Source organism: Notothenia coriiceps, unplaced genomic scaffold (assembly GCF_000735185.1).
Source record: "Notothenia coriiceps isolate Sejong01 unplaced genomic scaffold, NC01 NC01_scaffold00020561, whole genome shotgun sequence".
Classification (NCBI taxonomy): domain Eukaryota; kingdom Metazoa; phylum Chordata; class Actinopteri; order Perciformes; family Nototheniidae; genus Notothenia; species Notothenia coriiceps.
Window position 1 is genome coordinate 122,841 of NW_011353262.1, and position 17,109 is coordinate 139,949.

The 17,109-nt window shown below is 39.5% G+C and overlaps 2 protein-coding genes across 2 annotated transcripts in view; one reads left to right on the forward strand and one right to left on the reverse strand.

Annotated features, from left to right (window-relative positions):
* Positions 1–2,797, forward strand: part of nek3 (NIMA related kinase 3) — a 9,549-nt gene extending 6,752 nt beyond the window's left edge. Inside the window, exon 13 of the mRNA XM_010779702.1 lies at positions 1,014–2,797. Within this exon, the coding sequence (XP_010778004.1) occupies positions 1,014–1,080 (67 nt within the window). The 3' untranslated portion in view covers positions 1,081–2,797. The remainder of the gene's footprint in view (positions 1–1,013) is intronic.
* Positions 2,798–11,996: 9,199 nt separating this feature from the next.
* On the reverse strand, positions 11,997–14,582 carry lpar6a (lysophosphatidic acid receptor 6a). The gene has a single exon (XM_010779703.1). It carries the CDS (start codon positions 13,719–13,721, stop codon positions 12,624–12,626), a length of 1,098 nt encoding a protein of 365 aa, XP_010778005.1. The 5' UTR covers positions 13,722–14,582; the 3' UTR covers positions 11,997–12,623.
* Positions 14,583–17,109: the final 2,527 nt, after the last annotated feature.

Genomic DNA, 17,109 nt, shown 5'->3' on the forward strand with positions numbered 1-17,109 from the left:
CCGAAACCTCGCAACGGCTGCGGAGCGCATTTGGGCCTAAGATGAGGTTTGAGTCTGCATGATCTGCGTGTAGGGAGGGGCAGCAGCCATATCATTAGCTAGAACTAGCTAGATCTGATGGATTTGGACATAAACGCGAGCGAAGTATAACCGGACGAGAGAGAGAGAGAGATCAGCACCTGCAGCTCTGCCCGCTGTGAGGGGCCGGTGAGCGGAGCAAAACACACCTTTAGACGTCAACTTAGCTACGGCACTTTCATATACATTGAATTATTCCATTTGATAATATGTAATCAACTTAGGCACCCCTCTCAAAAAAAAATAAATATATATATTCATAACTCATATTTTCATACCTGAATAATTTCTAATATAGATTAATCGTTCCCATCCCTAGTTTGTATACATATGTATAATACTGTCTGTTTACATTTTATTTTCTTAAAGAATCCTGTAAGCACTATTATTTTTTTGCTGATTTGGGAAAATGTTCATTCCTTTGCTCAGATTGAAAAACAAGTAGTGCTGTTATGTATGCAATGTTTCAGGGACTGTTTTAAAAAAAAAAATGTTTAACCAGATATTGTGCAAATGGATTTAGGTTATTTATATTAAAGACAGCTTTCCTACAATGAGATTTTAAAAATAGCAATATATCGCTTTGGCTCATACTTGTGTTTTGACAAAGTGTTTATGGGTGGGAAAGATATGATACCGAAGCCATTTGTCTGTTTCCTTTATTTATCTTTATTTAAATATTTATGTTGCCAAAGATAAATTCTAACAAAATGTCTGACTCACTCTTTTTTGAGCTTCCAAAGCAGAGACATATTTAGATAAATAAATTAAATATTATCCACATTAAAATTCACATGAAATATGAATGTACAAGGAGAGGTTTGTATGAATCTCTGCTGGATATCCGTTCAATGTACGGAATGTCCTGTTTTTGTATGACCTCTCAGATGATAACAAAGTCAAAATGTGTCATACTGTTTCTCCTTTCTTCACAGGGACTTTGAGGAAGAATATCCATGCGATTGGATGGATGAAGTTGAGAAAATGTTTTCAGAACACTAAAGTCTCGTTTCTAACAGGATGCTTACACAATCACACTTTAAACAATCACTACAGACACTAACTGTTTGCCAAAATCATTTCACATCATATTTGAGACCAGGTCTGGATCTTTCATCCACGTTTACAGAAACCCAGTTAAACTCTAACAACACTGGGTTATTTATAATGTATGTTTCAGGTACTGCATTGATTTTTGTATTGCAAAAATACACTAAGTTCAAATTGTATACTGTTAAACTTGTTGTCGTAAAACCTCTTTTACATAAAGATGTCTGAGTTGTGTGTGCGCTCTGTCTCTAATTGGATTTGAACATCTGCTGGGTACTGTTCAGGTTACCAATGATAACATTCCCAGCAGAATGAGGCCGTCTGACGGGGGGCTTCTGTTTGGCTTGTCGGGGAAGCAGGAAGTATTAGACTCAGAGCAGCTGGGTCTCCAAGGGGTCACACCATTTTGAACCCGCCCTAAACTTTTGATGTCAATTTCCGCTGCAATATCAAAAGTAGACTAAACATGTTGAGTCATCGGTATTCTTTGTGTTTTATTCTCTATGCGAGACACAAGCAAACCCAACATCTGGACCCTTTAGCTGTTGTGTTATTTTTAAATGTCTGTGACCACTAATGGCTGACAGAGAGGGAGATGACTGCTCCTCTTTCATACAGCAAGTGTTAATTTTGTCCCACTAGGTGGAGTTGAAATCACTCGTGTGAACCTTTGCTGTGGGCAGGAGTGAGACATGTTAGATCCTGGTTCAAATATAGATAAATCTTTGTTGAAATAATTCTGCTTGTTAGAATCTTATAGTCCGAAAAGTGCTCACCGTGCTTTTATGTGAATATAAGGGACTCTGCTCTTGGTTTTAAAAGCGTAAATACATTTAATGAGAGGGAAGTTAGTCTTTGTTCTGCCAAATTAGAAGCTCTACATAATGGAGTAATTAAACAGCCAACTACATGTTTGGCAACAGTAAAACCAAAAGAATGCCTCGCCCATGACCGTTTGGGCTCAACAGGATACATATACTCCAGACCCTTGAGTCAACAAAACCATAATGCTGCTGATTCACCAACGGTCACACCAGGGATGGATTATCCTGCTGCCAAAGTTCCTCCAGGGACTGAACCTCCCCTCGGCTAACAGGAGGACTCTGCTATATGAGAGGCTTTTTCCAGATATCTGCCAGCGATGTGTTTAATTGAGGAAGCTCTGGTCCCTTATCATGAAGCCACACTGAATCCCCCTCCAGGGCTCACACCACAGACCCCTGCTTTTTTTAATTCCCACTGTTTCCCCTTTCCCTTTCCAAAGATGTCCATGTTTAGTAAGGATACAGATTAAGTGGTGTCGCATAGCTGAGCTACAACACCCCCATGCTGTGTGTCCTGCAGATAGGAGGGTCTCCCAACAGTTTCACAAAGGGCTTGACTGCATCTCTCTAGCTCAGCCTTCTAATATTAACTGAGGAGTCTAAGCTTGAATGGTATAATGAGGATAGGGTTATTAAGAGCAGTACAACATATTTTTTGAGGGTTTCATTTATTGAATCAACTGATTTCTGGACAGCCTTCAGTATCAAGAAGTGTTAGGAATTGTAAGTTGGCATTACATGTTCAGTCAGATTCTTATGTTTGATTATTTATTTAGGTAAAGGTCTTTATTAGACACTGTTTCTTTTAGCAATTTGGCATTAAATAAAAAACATGCTGGAATGTATGTATGTACTATTCGACTGCTCTGATATCGCATTGACACCAGTGTTAAACCAAGGCCTTAATCCAAGTGTGGGGCGATATTTGTAACACATTGTAATATTAGTAGACATAATACATGTTTACCTAGAATGACTAACCTTGTGCAAGTAGCTAACAAACATTACAGTGAAAAAAATAGTACTATAGTATAAAGTGTTGTCTTTTTGTTGTGGTATTTTCCAAACTGTTTATAATTTCTTCACTTTTTTATCTGATTCTTGAGATTCTATTCATAATTACATTATGCTCAGTGGCACTGATAAAGCAAGCCAGAAAGTCGGCCCACATCGAGCCTTGAGTCACAGCGTCTGCTATTTTTTGGTAACAATTAACATAGACAGATTTTGTCATTAAAATATAATGACAGCATCTCACACTATATATGTGTTTTCTAAAAACATCACCAAACACTCTCAGAAATTAGCATCCCTCTTAAAGAGAAAAGATGATTATATCTTTGTGAATTTAAACACGATTGGTTTACGTAACATTGTGGGTGTTCAGGTTATTTAGTCCACCCCTTGTTGTCAGGTCTTGCAAGGCCAACAGTTCAGGTAAAACTCAGAATCCTGACTGAACACTTTATGAAGTTGTACTTCAGATAATATAGAGCCATAGCAGCAGAATAACACGAGCTTCCTCTTGCAGGAAGGATATGAACTTATGTCTGTTATATTTCAAAGGCAATATAAAAGGTCATTACATATATTTATTTAAATAAATAGTGCAGCACTGCTACACCGCAAAAAGTAGATGTAGGTGTGAGGTCTTGACTGCATTGTTTTTCTTAACAAGTACAAGCAAAAACCACAAATGTCCCTGTTCTGTACCTCGCGTGCAAGTAGAGCAGCTAAAACCAAAATCTATGAAACTAAGGGCACACATCGTGATAGCATTTCCTCTCCATTCTTTCTCTGTTCGCCTTACCTTGTCGTCTTATTCATTTGATAGCAGGCTACATCCTGTATTTCAGTATCTATTCAGAGGCACAGTGAGGCTGAATCTCCTACCATTGCCCAGACACCTAATCTGAAGTACGACATTGATTTTTCTTTCTGCTCAAATCCTGGTGACCTGATAGTAGCTTCCCCTCTTATCAAAGGATGCACAAAAGACCTTTCATTTTGTCGATTTGGAAGTGGTCTGCACACCTCACACTGTCATCACCCTTGATGAAATATCGACGCTTGTTATCTGCAACAATCTCCGTTCCCCTTTTGTTCGCCTTTCATAGTGCTTCTTTTTCTGGCCTGCTTTCTGAGCGCCTCTAGCTTCACACAGGAAGAGCGCTGCAGATGCAAGATGACCCAGTGAACTCCGTGGAGCTAGCCATGCTTCGAACGGCATTTTTAACCAAAAACCTCTTTCAGTGTTCTTATTCAGAGCAAACTGAGTTGTTTTAAATGTTCAGCTTCGTCATTTCTGCAATGTATTTGCGTTTTTAGGGAAACGTTTAAATCCACAGTGGTATCAACCACACACTGAGGGAAACAATGAAACCTGCTACCATGACTCACTCATAAAGAGAAGTGCTGTTTATTCTTCACGGGGAGCAGCTCTTCCTGTTAATAACAAAGCACTCAGGCGCTGCAGTTGGGAGTCTCTTTGCAACTATAAATACGGGAAAAGTCATTGTTGTGATTATTTTAGGCCCTCTGCCTTGACCCTCCATTGTCTCCTGCATGTTTTTTGTAGCTGCACCAGACAATAGAAGAGCAGGGTTTGTCGGTCGCTCACTGTAAAAAGCTCATAAAAAAAGGTTACATTTGGATCCCCTGCTATGTGAAGGGGGACAGTGCAGGTTGTGTGGCCATTTGCAATTAGAGACTCTGCTATTGTTTGTGGCTCACACATTTGTCATCTCCTGAGGGGATGCTCCACCTTGAAGCCGGGTCACAGGCTCTGCTGCCTGTCCCTTTGCCACATTTTCTCTGAGATAATAATACAGCAATAGCAAACTTTTCAACAGTCTTGAAAATTTTTCCTTTTGTAGCTTATATGGATTTTAATGAAATCAAAAATAAAGAAAGTAGTATATTAAGCAGAGGTAGGAAACACTGTAACTAAGTACGTTTACACAACTTGAGTATTTCCATTCAGATGTAAATTGTGTATTTTTTTACATCATTACATTTATTTTGTACCTTTAGTTACTTTCGATTAATGATGAAAAATATACTCAACACTTAAATCAGACTTTAGTTTCACCTGGAGTAAATTCACAAGCTTCACGGCAGTATGCAAAATGTTAAAACTAGCTGCACCTTTACCAGCTTTGATAAACACATTAATGCATCAATAATTATAATCAAACATATAATACATATTTTTCTGAAATGAGCTGATCTGCTTGATAAGTACTTTTACTTTTGGTACTTTAAGTACATTTTGATGCTAATACTTTTGTACTTTTACTTTTGATTGCAAGACTTGCTTCTAACAGAGTATTGCTAGATTCTAGTCCTTCTTTTACTCAGGTACAACATCTGACTACTTCTCCCACCTCTGTAAGTAAGTATATCGCTCTGATGAAATGTATTTAAAAGTAATACACGTATATATTTTTGTTTTGAATCCCATTCATTCAAATTGTGAAGTTAAACTTATCCTTCCTCGTAACGCTATAACATGTTTCCTGTGTAGCTCCCAGGGACTAGTGTCATGGGGCATTGGCCATGGCAGATTTTCCTGGCAGTAAGGAAACTGTGAGCATCTCTAGTAAAAGATATCCAGCTTAGTTCTCAGATGTACTATATTGTGAACTCTTGGCCTAATTTTCTGCTTATGTCAGAGAAGAAAGTTAAATTTAGCGCTTGCTTTCTTATCGTTGCACTGATCTAAACGTAAATCTCATGCCATGCGAAGACCTGTACACATCAGCCACAAACAAAATTCTTCTACCATTCTATCTGTTTCATATCCTGTGAAAAGCAACACCTTGCAAGAGTTATGAAACAAGTCTAATTTAGCACTGGTTGATACCTCTTTTACGAACACATGCACAGGAAATGCCAACTGTATACTTCTGCTCTTCTTGAAAGTGTTACTTTTTCAATAAAGTACAGCACTGAGTTTGATGCAAAGTAAGTTCAGAACTGCTGGAAATGCAACGTATAAAAAAATGCTAGTGCTGTGCTTCCAAGCATTCTGTTTTAGAGGCACAGTTTGCTTATCTTATTGATTTTGAACCATCAACACTGCACAAGTTCAAACAGGAAAGGATGACTAGTTAATGATTTATGTTTTTATCAGCCATGCCACTTGGAATTTCCCAGCACAGCCAGCACTGTCCTCAACACTTAAAAATGTCACACAGTGAAGACCAAAGGGAAACTGTTGGTGTTAAAAACGTTACTGCACCATATTAATGGTGTTTCATGTTTTGGCTCGTAAACTTAATCAACATACTTTATAATTGTGTTCCAGTGTTTCTAATGTATGTCCAGCAGCTTTTATTTATTTTCGACTCTTCAAGTTGTGTGTCCTTATCAAAGAAAGCCTACATTTAAAAAAAGAAGAATCTTGGATTAAAGAATGAAGGAAGTAGAAAAGTGCTTGGTAAGACAAGGGGACTATTGTTGAAATATATCAGTTGTAAGTTGCCCATTGACATGTATGTGTATGAAATGTGCTCCTTATTTTTTTATTGCATGATATATTACGTTTTATGTTGTTGCTCTGAGCTAGTATCTTAAAGTTGTGTAATTAATCATATTGAGCTGTCAGATCCTCAGGGCTTTATCATTACATCATCGTTGTGATGAAACAATTAAGTAGCTGAATAAATAAATCGAAATATTCAATGTTATGAAATACGCAATCTAGTGTTTAAGAGGAAATACATTTTTATAAAGCTAAAGCTCCACGTGATGTTCAGCTAAACACTGTTTAACATAGGAGTATTCATGACTTCTTTGTTAAGGAGCTAAGACTTACAAAACATTCCCCTTATTTTCTATTAATGGATTACAGGTAAAGTAGTACAATCAATATTTTATGATCAGTTATAACTTGCCTTTCTTGTTTAATGATACCAGTGAAATTATCTTGATTTTATCAGTCTGGGCTAATTGTGTGAGTTTTTTTAAAGATGACCTCAAGGGTATCAATGAGCCGTGTCCTTCCCCAACCTAGGGCCACTGTGTTAATACATTAGGTGTCTCCCCGGGAGCCTGGTTCAAAGGGACATAGAGGTCGTATTTTAAGCTTGTCATTTTTACATTTGACAACAGCACTGTTCTTTTGTGGGAGATAAATACCTACAGAAACCAACAGGAACTTGCAGAGTAAACATACACTTGATTAAATCTTAGTAAGAGCTGTGTGGATTTCTGTCAGCAGTTGGTTGAGAAGATGAGGACATCACCTCACTTGGGAATTGAAGAGTGACTTCTTTCTGTGGTTGAAAGAGACAGCTCATAAGAGAGGGAAAGTATTGTGTGGTCTGAGAGGCTCTACTGAAATTCCTCATGGGGAACATGCTGACCTCGATGCTGACCTGTAAGCGTCAGCTTTTATGTGTGGTTGTGCTGTGGAGTGTGCTATGGGCATTTGTTTATGAGTCTGTGCTGTAGTATTAGTGCCGGGGCCCGGGTATCACTAATCCTGCCATGTGCTTAGTGGAGCCGCTGTGTAAAACTTGATAGGTCTAGTCTCAGTAGTTTTGCTGATCAGTTCTTTACTGTATAGTTCTGTTTTTGAGGAATATAATTTGCCCTTTGCCAAAGCTACAGTATGTACAGTGAATACAGAGAAAAGTATTCAGCATTAAGAAACAGGTAGTCACTTTCAAATGTGCCCCTAAACCAAAAAATGTCATGTCATACTGTGAGCCAAAGTATTATGGTAATTGGTTGATTACTCTTCAAAAAGGTTTTATTATTTGATGTCACCTAAATATTGACTTTTAAAGTACAAAATAATGAATAGATGTTCACATAGGTGGACAATGTTATTTTTCATGATCAAATAAAGTTTTTACAATAAAACTACGAACGCTGAAATGTAATATTGTATTTATGAAGCAAAGTATAGCATAATCATACATTTTCAAGAAGCCCATTTTACAACATGTTGTTGGTTTAATGCCATCATTTGGTCTAAAGGCGCTTTGATAGAACATGTAGGGCATGTGGCTGCTGTGGGGTTTGACCCATTGACCCTTCTCTTCTCTCATGAGACTGTCAGTCGCACCAGTGGGCTGTCCTCTCTGGTTAGAAGCTGTAGCTCCCGGGGAGGATTAATGTGTCCACATTGGCTAGTCAGACATTGTTTAAATCCCCAAGAGTTTCCAGAGGAAGGACTCAAAGCTAAGGAAAGCCCAACCTGTCCCATGAAGCAGAACACACCTAATCATAAAGTTTTTTTTCTTCGGTCCAACAGACTGTAATACCATGTTCATCTGGGCTGAAACTCTCAGACTGAAACAAAGGCAGCACATTGCATGTACTGTTGTATATATACAGTATGTACTGGTGGTAGAAACAGTTTCCTGTGTTTAAAGTACTTATATAGGGGTGTTTCCGTACTAAATTATTGCAACAGTGTGTTTTAAGTGTGTATAATCGCATGTTAGTGTGAATTCCTCGCTGGATTCCCAAAAAAGATTTAGTGATAACTGTTAACGCCTGTTCCTACAAGTCATATTTCCTGCTGGGGCTGCAGATACACTCCGGAGGTATTTAACATCTTTAATTAGGTCCTCGTGTACACCCATATATGGTCACACAGTCAGTTTCATTTCTACCCACAGAGCACTCTCTACTATAAATGTTCCTCTATCAGATCTTTCAATTTCACAAGAAGTTCTTGGCTCATATTGTTATGTCACGCATGGCAACCATCCTTTTCCAGGCTCAAACAAGTTCTGAGTTTTTATCTAAAGGTAAAGACTCATCCGGTTGATAAAGATAAGAATAATTACCTGTATTGTTCATACATTCTTTGCCAAAGTGGTTGAAATGTCCCAATTGAATTTCCTGGCTGCATTGCTGAAATATATAAGAGAGCAGCATTAGCTGTCCTGTTCCTAACAGGCTGAACACTCGCATGCTGCGTACACGTTTTTGGTAAATACCAGGGCACCCAGATGAAGGGAGTGTTTTATCAACATTTTGTTTATGCTTTCTGTTTCATTCCTAAAATGTTATGCAACCAGGAGCTGATCTGGTCAAATAACTCCTCTAGGGATTGATGAGGGCCGTTTATGGTTCCAGGCGACAGGGAGTTAGGGAGGATTACTGGTGGGTGCAGTTATTTAGCCTACCTCCCTCCTCGTAGACAGACTGGTTATTAGTTTAGTGCTGCCTCTGATTTTACAATGAGTGAGGTTGTGTGCTAGCACAACAACCGTCTTTTTTTGTCAAACTGCATCCTGACAAATGGTAATTTAATGCAATTTTCTGTCTCCCGCATTGTGTATTTTTATTGCCTTCTCTCTCCCAGTCTGGAAAGTTGTCATGCAAGCAAGTAATCTTCCCCCCCCCCCAGAGAGTAACAAACGTTTTACTGAGCGATAATAATACCTGTTTACCCCTAAAAGCAAGGTGGGATGATAAATACCAGAGATGTTGAATGTGATTCCAGTGTAATTGTGGGAAAATGTTGCAAATGTTTAAATGGGCCCTGGCATTATCAGGTGATTAGCAGCCATTTCCTCCTAAATGTATCCTGTGAGCCATGCAGGAGAAATGGTGGATTATCCTGCAGAGACCCCCTTCCCCCCACAGATCTTTTATTAGTGGGACAGGCACTTCCCTTGTCATGTGATCCTGAGCTGTGGAGTGAATCTGAGGACGAGGACCTCACCCCGACCCAGCTCATCGTCCCCGAAAGAGCACACACACTGAGGTCCCCTTTAATGCCCCCGCAGAAATTACTACTGACACGAGTTCTCATCACACCCGAGGATCTCCAGTCAGTTGGGTCTGACAGAACTTCAAAGCAGCCATTAGGAGGTTCATTGGAGAAAACATGCTGGGTTTACCACAGGGGAATAGGAACATGAAGCTATAAGTTAAAGTCTGGATCCAGACTTGTTTTTGTCTTCACTCAGCCCTGGAGGATGGCACTGACTGATGACCCCACAAACGTCACATTGTTTTTGTTGTGTGACTGGAGGATATTAGCATTTACTTAAAAATGTACTATTTATATGATGCATCCCTAAACGCTGATCCAACAAACATCACATGACAAATTTTATTGAAATGACTACGCAACATATTATTATTATTATTATTATTATTATAAAGAATACTTCATAGAGATAGCTGGCTTCGTCTCCATGTGTGTTAACATTTTACTACAGGAATATTTCACACAAGAAAATGACCATTTCCCTAACATTTACCACAATTCTTCAAGACTTTTCACAGATTTTTTGTTCAACATGAAGGCAGGCAAGGAAAAGTTATCTTCAAGATTTCTACAGGGCCAGTAATTGATATACAAATAGTCATTTTGTGGGCTGCAAATAAGGTTTGCATGACAGCCCTTCTTTGAATGTGATCATCTTAAAACTATAACTGTATGCAATTGTGAAGATTTTCGACATATCAATCCCAAAATAAAATCTCTGAGATCCTCGGCCTATCTTGTACTGTACAAAAAGACCTTGATGCACACTCCCATCTGAAATTACCCGAGCGAAGCAGAACAGAGTGTTATGTGATGACAAGCAGTGTGCGTCTGTGTTTTCTCACCCTGCAGCCCGCTGAGAAGGAGAGGTCAGGCTGATTAGATAACTGTTGTGTATGCAGAGGAGCCTGCTGGGCTCACGTGAGGGGTCCCATCTCTGATACTGAGAACTTATACAACCGTAAGACTTTAGTGTATACAGAACTGCATGTCCTTAACATTAGTCATCACAGGCTTTCTTAAATGTAAACAATTAAGAAACATATTGAGTTTCATCAACCATTGTTTATGAAGAAGGTTCATTTTCCGAGAAAATAATAATAATAATAAATGTTCTATAGCGCTTTTCTTGAACCCAAAGACGCTTATACTTAAACGCTTATGCTTAAAGATGCAGAGATATTCAGTGAAAACTGCATTTGTGCTGCTTCCTTTATTTAGTTTAGTGATCAAGGCATTAACATATCTTAACTGAATTTGAACTGTGACTTCCTGTTTGTTCCTGTCTGTCTGAGTCCTGACCTTTGACTCAGATGATAACAACCTTGATTGTGGTTGTATGTGCTGAATACACACCACCCTATTCATTCATGCAGTTAAAACTAGTTAAACATAGTGATTATAACAATGACGTCTGAGGAGTCCTAGTTAATGATGCTCAATAAGCTTGTGGCCAAGTCGCAGCTACTATTATGAGGATGCTATTCCAGTGCATCTCATCCAGATGACGTGAATGCCTCAGATTAAAATGATAAATTATTGTTTATTTTCACAACAGCACAACATCTTGGACTCGCTCACAGAGCCAGAATTATAGGTGCGGTATGAATAAAGTGCCGCTGACTGACCTTCAGGCTATGTCAATAAAGTTAAAGCACCATGTGCTTTCTGTTATTCACTCTCATGCTGCGTTGACTCCTCGCTGATGCTATATCACTTGTGAACTTGTCCACAGCTGGACAAATATTTCATACATTTGTTTTTTCTATAAGTAAATGATGTTGGTTTTTTTCAATTACAATTGGCTATTTCTATACACATAAGGCTGTGAGCCATTTAGTTATACCGCAGGAGTGTTATATTGGTAATTCTCTTTTCACTAAAGGACCAGCCTTGTCAGTGACGTTGTTAAAAACACTATGTCCTTGTGGAGGAGCAAAACAAAATGTTACCGGACGATAAAATGAAATTCCTATCTAGCTTAAATTAAATCTAAAAGATACTAAACTACTCTCACTCCAACTAACTCATCTGCTCACTATGTTTTATGGCCTACAGTCAAATTATGCTGTTTGTCATACTGGTGGATCACATCCCCAAATATTTAGCTAATGTTTTCCCAAAAGTCTGTTTTTGTTAGTTGCCAACTTGCCATTAATAAAGGCTTGCTCTTCTCTTCCTCTAAACACTGGTTACCACACAGGAAACTGGCACTCCCCATTGGGTCCATCAGACTTCACTTGCATTTCTTTACCTCTAGTTTTTGTCTCTTATGTTCAAGTTTAACATTTAAAGCATTCTACAATTGAATTACAAACAGTGCAACCATTTTAAACAGTACATGACTTTTATTCATTACTGTGGCACGAGTGCAGTATGTGAAATTCTGTGTCAGTGCATTTTAAGGTCAATAAAGGCATAACGTCTACAATGAAATGGTGCCGCGACAACAAAAAGGCACTTCTCTGACCTATTTGGAATTCACAATTAAAAAATAAGTCCTGTACATTCCATAGCTTGATATACATTTATGTTATTTAATAGTTACAACTCTAGAATTATCACCAAAACTTACCACGGAAATGTACAAATATACAGGCACATGAAGCATTCAAAATCAAATGTGTCCTTTTTTGCAGTGATCACATTGCCCTCCAGGTCACTTGCAGAGTAATTGTGCTTGACACAAATACAAAATATTCTACAGTAAAGGGAAATTAGTCAATTAGAATTCCACAGATGGGCCATGAAGCTGTAATACAGCAGAGCAGAGGCTGTCAATGACAAGTCCAAACAATTGCCCTGAGATGAAGGCTTTGGCAGGTGCTTCATAAAGCACTTCCAAAAAATCCATTCCCATTGTGTCAAGGAGCTTTGTTTTTCCACGGATGGATTCAAACACCTTTCAAGCGGAGTATAGCAAACCGCCATCACACTGAAGACTCATTGTGAAATACTTTCGCTTTGAGATTCCTCAGGCTACACTGCAGGTTCGAGCTGGTTTCTGACTGCAGGGCCTCCGAGAACTTGACGTCATATGAACGGCCAACCTGAGACTTCCTCTTCATGGAGTTCTGGATGGTCTCCGAGGTGAAATAATAAACAATGGGGTCGAAGCAGCAGTTGGACACAGCAATGCAGAGGGCTATTGGGTAGATGGTTCGGACAACCGACTCCACAGAGCAGCCTTTTAAAGTTTTAGTGCGGACCAGAGCATAGAAAACCAAGTTCACATTGTAGGGGATGAAGCAAAAACAAAAAATACAGAGGTGCACAATTATCATGCGCAGGATCTTTGTTTTGTTCAGCTTGCCCCCATGACTGATGCTTTGGGGCCGCCGCAGGGTGTGCAGCACCATGATGGAACAGCACACGTTGAGTAGAAGCGGGATCATGAAGCCCACCAACTCTATGAAGATCACCACTTTGGACAGGTGTGATTTCCACTGCTTGGAGGAGAAGTTCTCAAAGCAGAAAGTGGAGTTATTCTTGTTGTTCTCACGCGAGGTGGACTCCAACATGAACCCTGTGGGGAGACTTCCTGACAGCACCAACACCCAAACAGCAACACACACTATCTTAGCGTTGCGCTTGGTCCTCAGCGCCCTTGAGCGAAAAGGGTGCACGATGGCTAGAAAGCGATCCACGCTGATGCAGGTGAGAAAGAGCATGCTGCCATACATGTTGGTGTAGAAGAGCGAGACGGAGACCTTGCAGAGCATGCTTCCAAAAGGCCAGTTCATGTTGATGAAGTAGAAGACCCTGAGGGGCAGCGTGCAGACAAACAGCAGGTCAGACACTACCAAGTTCATCATGTAGGTCGTGGTCTCGTTCCTCAGCTTCAGAGAGCAGGTGAATATATAAATGGCCACAACATTGGTGATCAGTCCCACCACGAACACAATGCTGAAGACGGTGCTGTACAACGGGTACTTAAATCCATCGTTCTTAGGGCAGGTATGGCTTGTGGAGCTGTTTTCCGCCCATGTCTGGGTGACATTGCCAGTTGGGAGGGTATTGTTGTACATTCTGAGAGACAAAGAGTGGAGGGATGACCAATTATGTAATAGCTATATAATGAAAGGGCTGCCCTGCACAATGAATTCACCATGAATGGAGAGTAAAGCACAGTACTGTCCCAAACCAGAAGACATGGAAAGACACAGCTGATATTTCAGGCCATTGGTACAAAGGTTTCTTGCCAACATAACTGTCTATGTAAGCGAGGACTGCAGCACATGTTCAGTATGATCCCGTTACTTGTCTTGATGTAGTTATCTCGAGGGTAACCTCATATTGAAAAGACCCCTCCCAGAGGAGAGAGATTCAGGCTGGAGTGTCCTCCCCTCCCCCTGCGTTGTCTCTCCACCAGGCTGCACCCAGCAAGTTGCAGGCTGAGCTTTACTTACTCAGATAAATCAGTCACACAAATATGTCCCCTTTTCACTCAAGAAGTCCTCAATCACAAGCTGCTGAGTCCACAAAATGAATGAAGTCCAGGTCTGTTAGAGAAGGAAAGACGTCGGCAGAAATCCTTCCTCTTTGTCAAACTCACTCCTGTGATTTTCAGTTCCAAAAGCAGCAAAGTTGTCATTAGCTGTCCATCTTTTAAAAAGGTCCTTCCCACAAGCCACCAGGCTTATTCTCAGGAGCACTGACTGGAGCTTGAGTGGAGCTCCTGCTCTCCGTCTATGTGTCACAATGTGAGTGTTTCACTGTTTGTCCTCAGGGTCTGTTTCCTGTCCCCCCCCCCCTCATTCTATCTCTACTTCTTTTCCTAACTGACTGACTCACTCAGTGTCTACTTCTCTCTCTCTCTCTCTCTCTCTCTGACAGCCTAACAAGCTTTCGCTCAGCACGCATTACCCTCAGACAGAGCTCTACTTCTCTTTGTGCCGGTATCACAGGCAGGTTTTTTACTTTGGAAGAGAGAGCAGCTGTGGTTACTCCTCCTACTGCCTCCCATCTAACTCCTCCTACCCCTTTGTCTGCTAAGTGGGAATCAACCAAAACAACTCTGCATTGTGAGGGAATTCATCACAGGTTTATAAAACATGCTCATGATAAGCTGGAATACTGTAATTCTTATATAAACACTTAGTAATGCAAGGCAAAATACTTAATGCTGCTGGGCTATTCTGACTAGAGCAGAGAGAGAGAAAAAGTTAAATCATCGGTGGTGATAAAACATATTTATTTATGTATATGTGATCATTGGCCAATAGTATTATACTTGGTATTAATATAAAACTCACAGGAGACATTCTTTTATTTTTGTATGATCAGGATGTAAGACATGTAAATTAATGTATTGTCCCTTAAGTTAAATCTTGATAGCAGGATCTGTACTTTCACATACATAAAGCCTCTAAAACTTCTTATACCCCTGCATACCATGACAAGAAAAACATCAAAAAATTCTAGATAATATTGTTTTTTGACTGTGGTTTGGATTTTTCTTCCTCGGTCAAGCTGTGAATAGACAGGAGGGCAAACGTTCCTCAGGAGTTCACTAAAACCCTATAAGTGCCTGAGGTATGACACATACATTGAAATGTCTCCTTGTTATTTCTGACAGCCTGTGTGTGCAGCAGCTCCTCTAAAGAAGAGCAGTATTATTTGGCAAGGAAATGAGACTTAACAGAAAGCTTTTTCTATTCAAATGCTTTTTTAGCTGCTCCTTGTCACTCCATGCCCACAGCTTTCAGCACTCCGTGGAAAAGCAAAGTCCCCTCTTGGCAGTCAGTAAAAACATTGAGGCCTTTGTTGTGTGTGAAGTAGCTTAGCAGGGAGGAATGTGAAGTTTATAAATAATTAGTCTCAGATAACTTGAAAGCGCTTTCAGTGTCTTGATCGTCAGTGTGTGATGAATACTGTAAACTGTTTGAGTGTATTTCTGTTGGGTGTCTGTAACTGTGTCAAATAGGAAGTTTACTACCTGCTTGGGTTTCCTGCCTGTAAACGGAAGGTTTCCTGGCAGAACAAAAAAAGTGTATTTCTCTGTATTCAATTCTGCAAAGATAAGCTAACTTGTTCAGCTTCTCTTTTTGAATTGGTCACAATAACATGTTCACATTTTGAACTGACTCCAGTGATACAAACATTTCTGTTTTAGCACGGTAATGTGAAACTAATCCAACGATTTGACTTCACAGACTTACCAGCAATAGCCAAAGAAATGAAGGAAATTCTCACAGAGAATCAAAGAGACAGTGGGTGTTTTACGGCCACTGTGCCTCTCTTTGTCAGTCCATCGCAAAATAAACACCATCAAGGCTAGAGTGAAATGTACAACAAAAATAGAAAAAACCTGCACTATTGTCTTTCCCTGGCAAAATAGTTCCATCCAGCACATAAAAACAAGCTCTTCACATGCAAGTATGTGGTCGCTAAACAAAAACATGTGCCTGAAATCCCTGGGCTGTTACATTTCTCACAATGCCAGGAAACTGTCTGGCTACCCCAAGGCCAAGACTGAGGGCTTTCAAACAGAAGAGAAACATGAGAAAGATGGTCAGGTTATATTGTTGTGTAACGATCATCAGCGGGCATCAGAAGTTACGTCAGTCACGATTTACTGTGTTGATGATGACTTCAAACTCTACATGAAGGATTTAACAGACTTACATAATGTTTCTTCTAAATTGATACACACTTAAAACCCAAAATAGAAAAGTCTTATCTCGTTCAAGGTGCAAACCTCTGAAACTAGATTATAAGTCATACTGTATTATGAAATGGATACAGCTGGATAAATGTGCCATAAACCAGACCTTTAAGCTACAATAAGCTAAAAATAAATGAATGAATAACACTGGGTTACACCTTTGTTATTACACACAATAATTATGTTGTTTATGCAGCTATAGTGCTAAGTTAAGCTTACTGCAATCAATAGCATCATATTTACTCTACAGACATAGCGTGTCAATTTTGCAGATCTAAATCTCTGCAAGAAAAGGAAGGAAAGTATTTCCTAAAAAAATGTGCATAGAAAACAAGTAGTGAGTACATTTCACTATAATGGCCATGCAAATACGTTCTGTTTTTGTTTGACAACAGCATGGGGGAAAAAATCAATGAAAGCAGCACGGCATATATCAAAGAGTAAATAACGACAATATTTCTATTAGCTAAGTAATATGTGGTTGGTGTATCATTTGAAATGTCATTACGTTTAAACCTGTTAAGCCCAAAGCCTGTTTTTCAGGCCTCAGGCTGGAAAATGACATTCCCAGAACAAATGACCATATCTTCCCTTCTAAAAGGGTTAAATTAATAATCTTTTTTCTCAAAGCAAGGTTACACCTGTGAGTTGGATGTAGAAAAGTCAGAATCAATATAGATGTTTTTTAATTTAAAGAAAATTCAGATTGAACATGGTAAAAAACTGTAAATGATAGTGTCCGTCCAAAA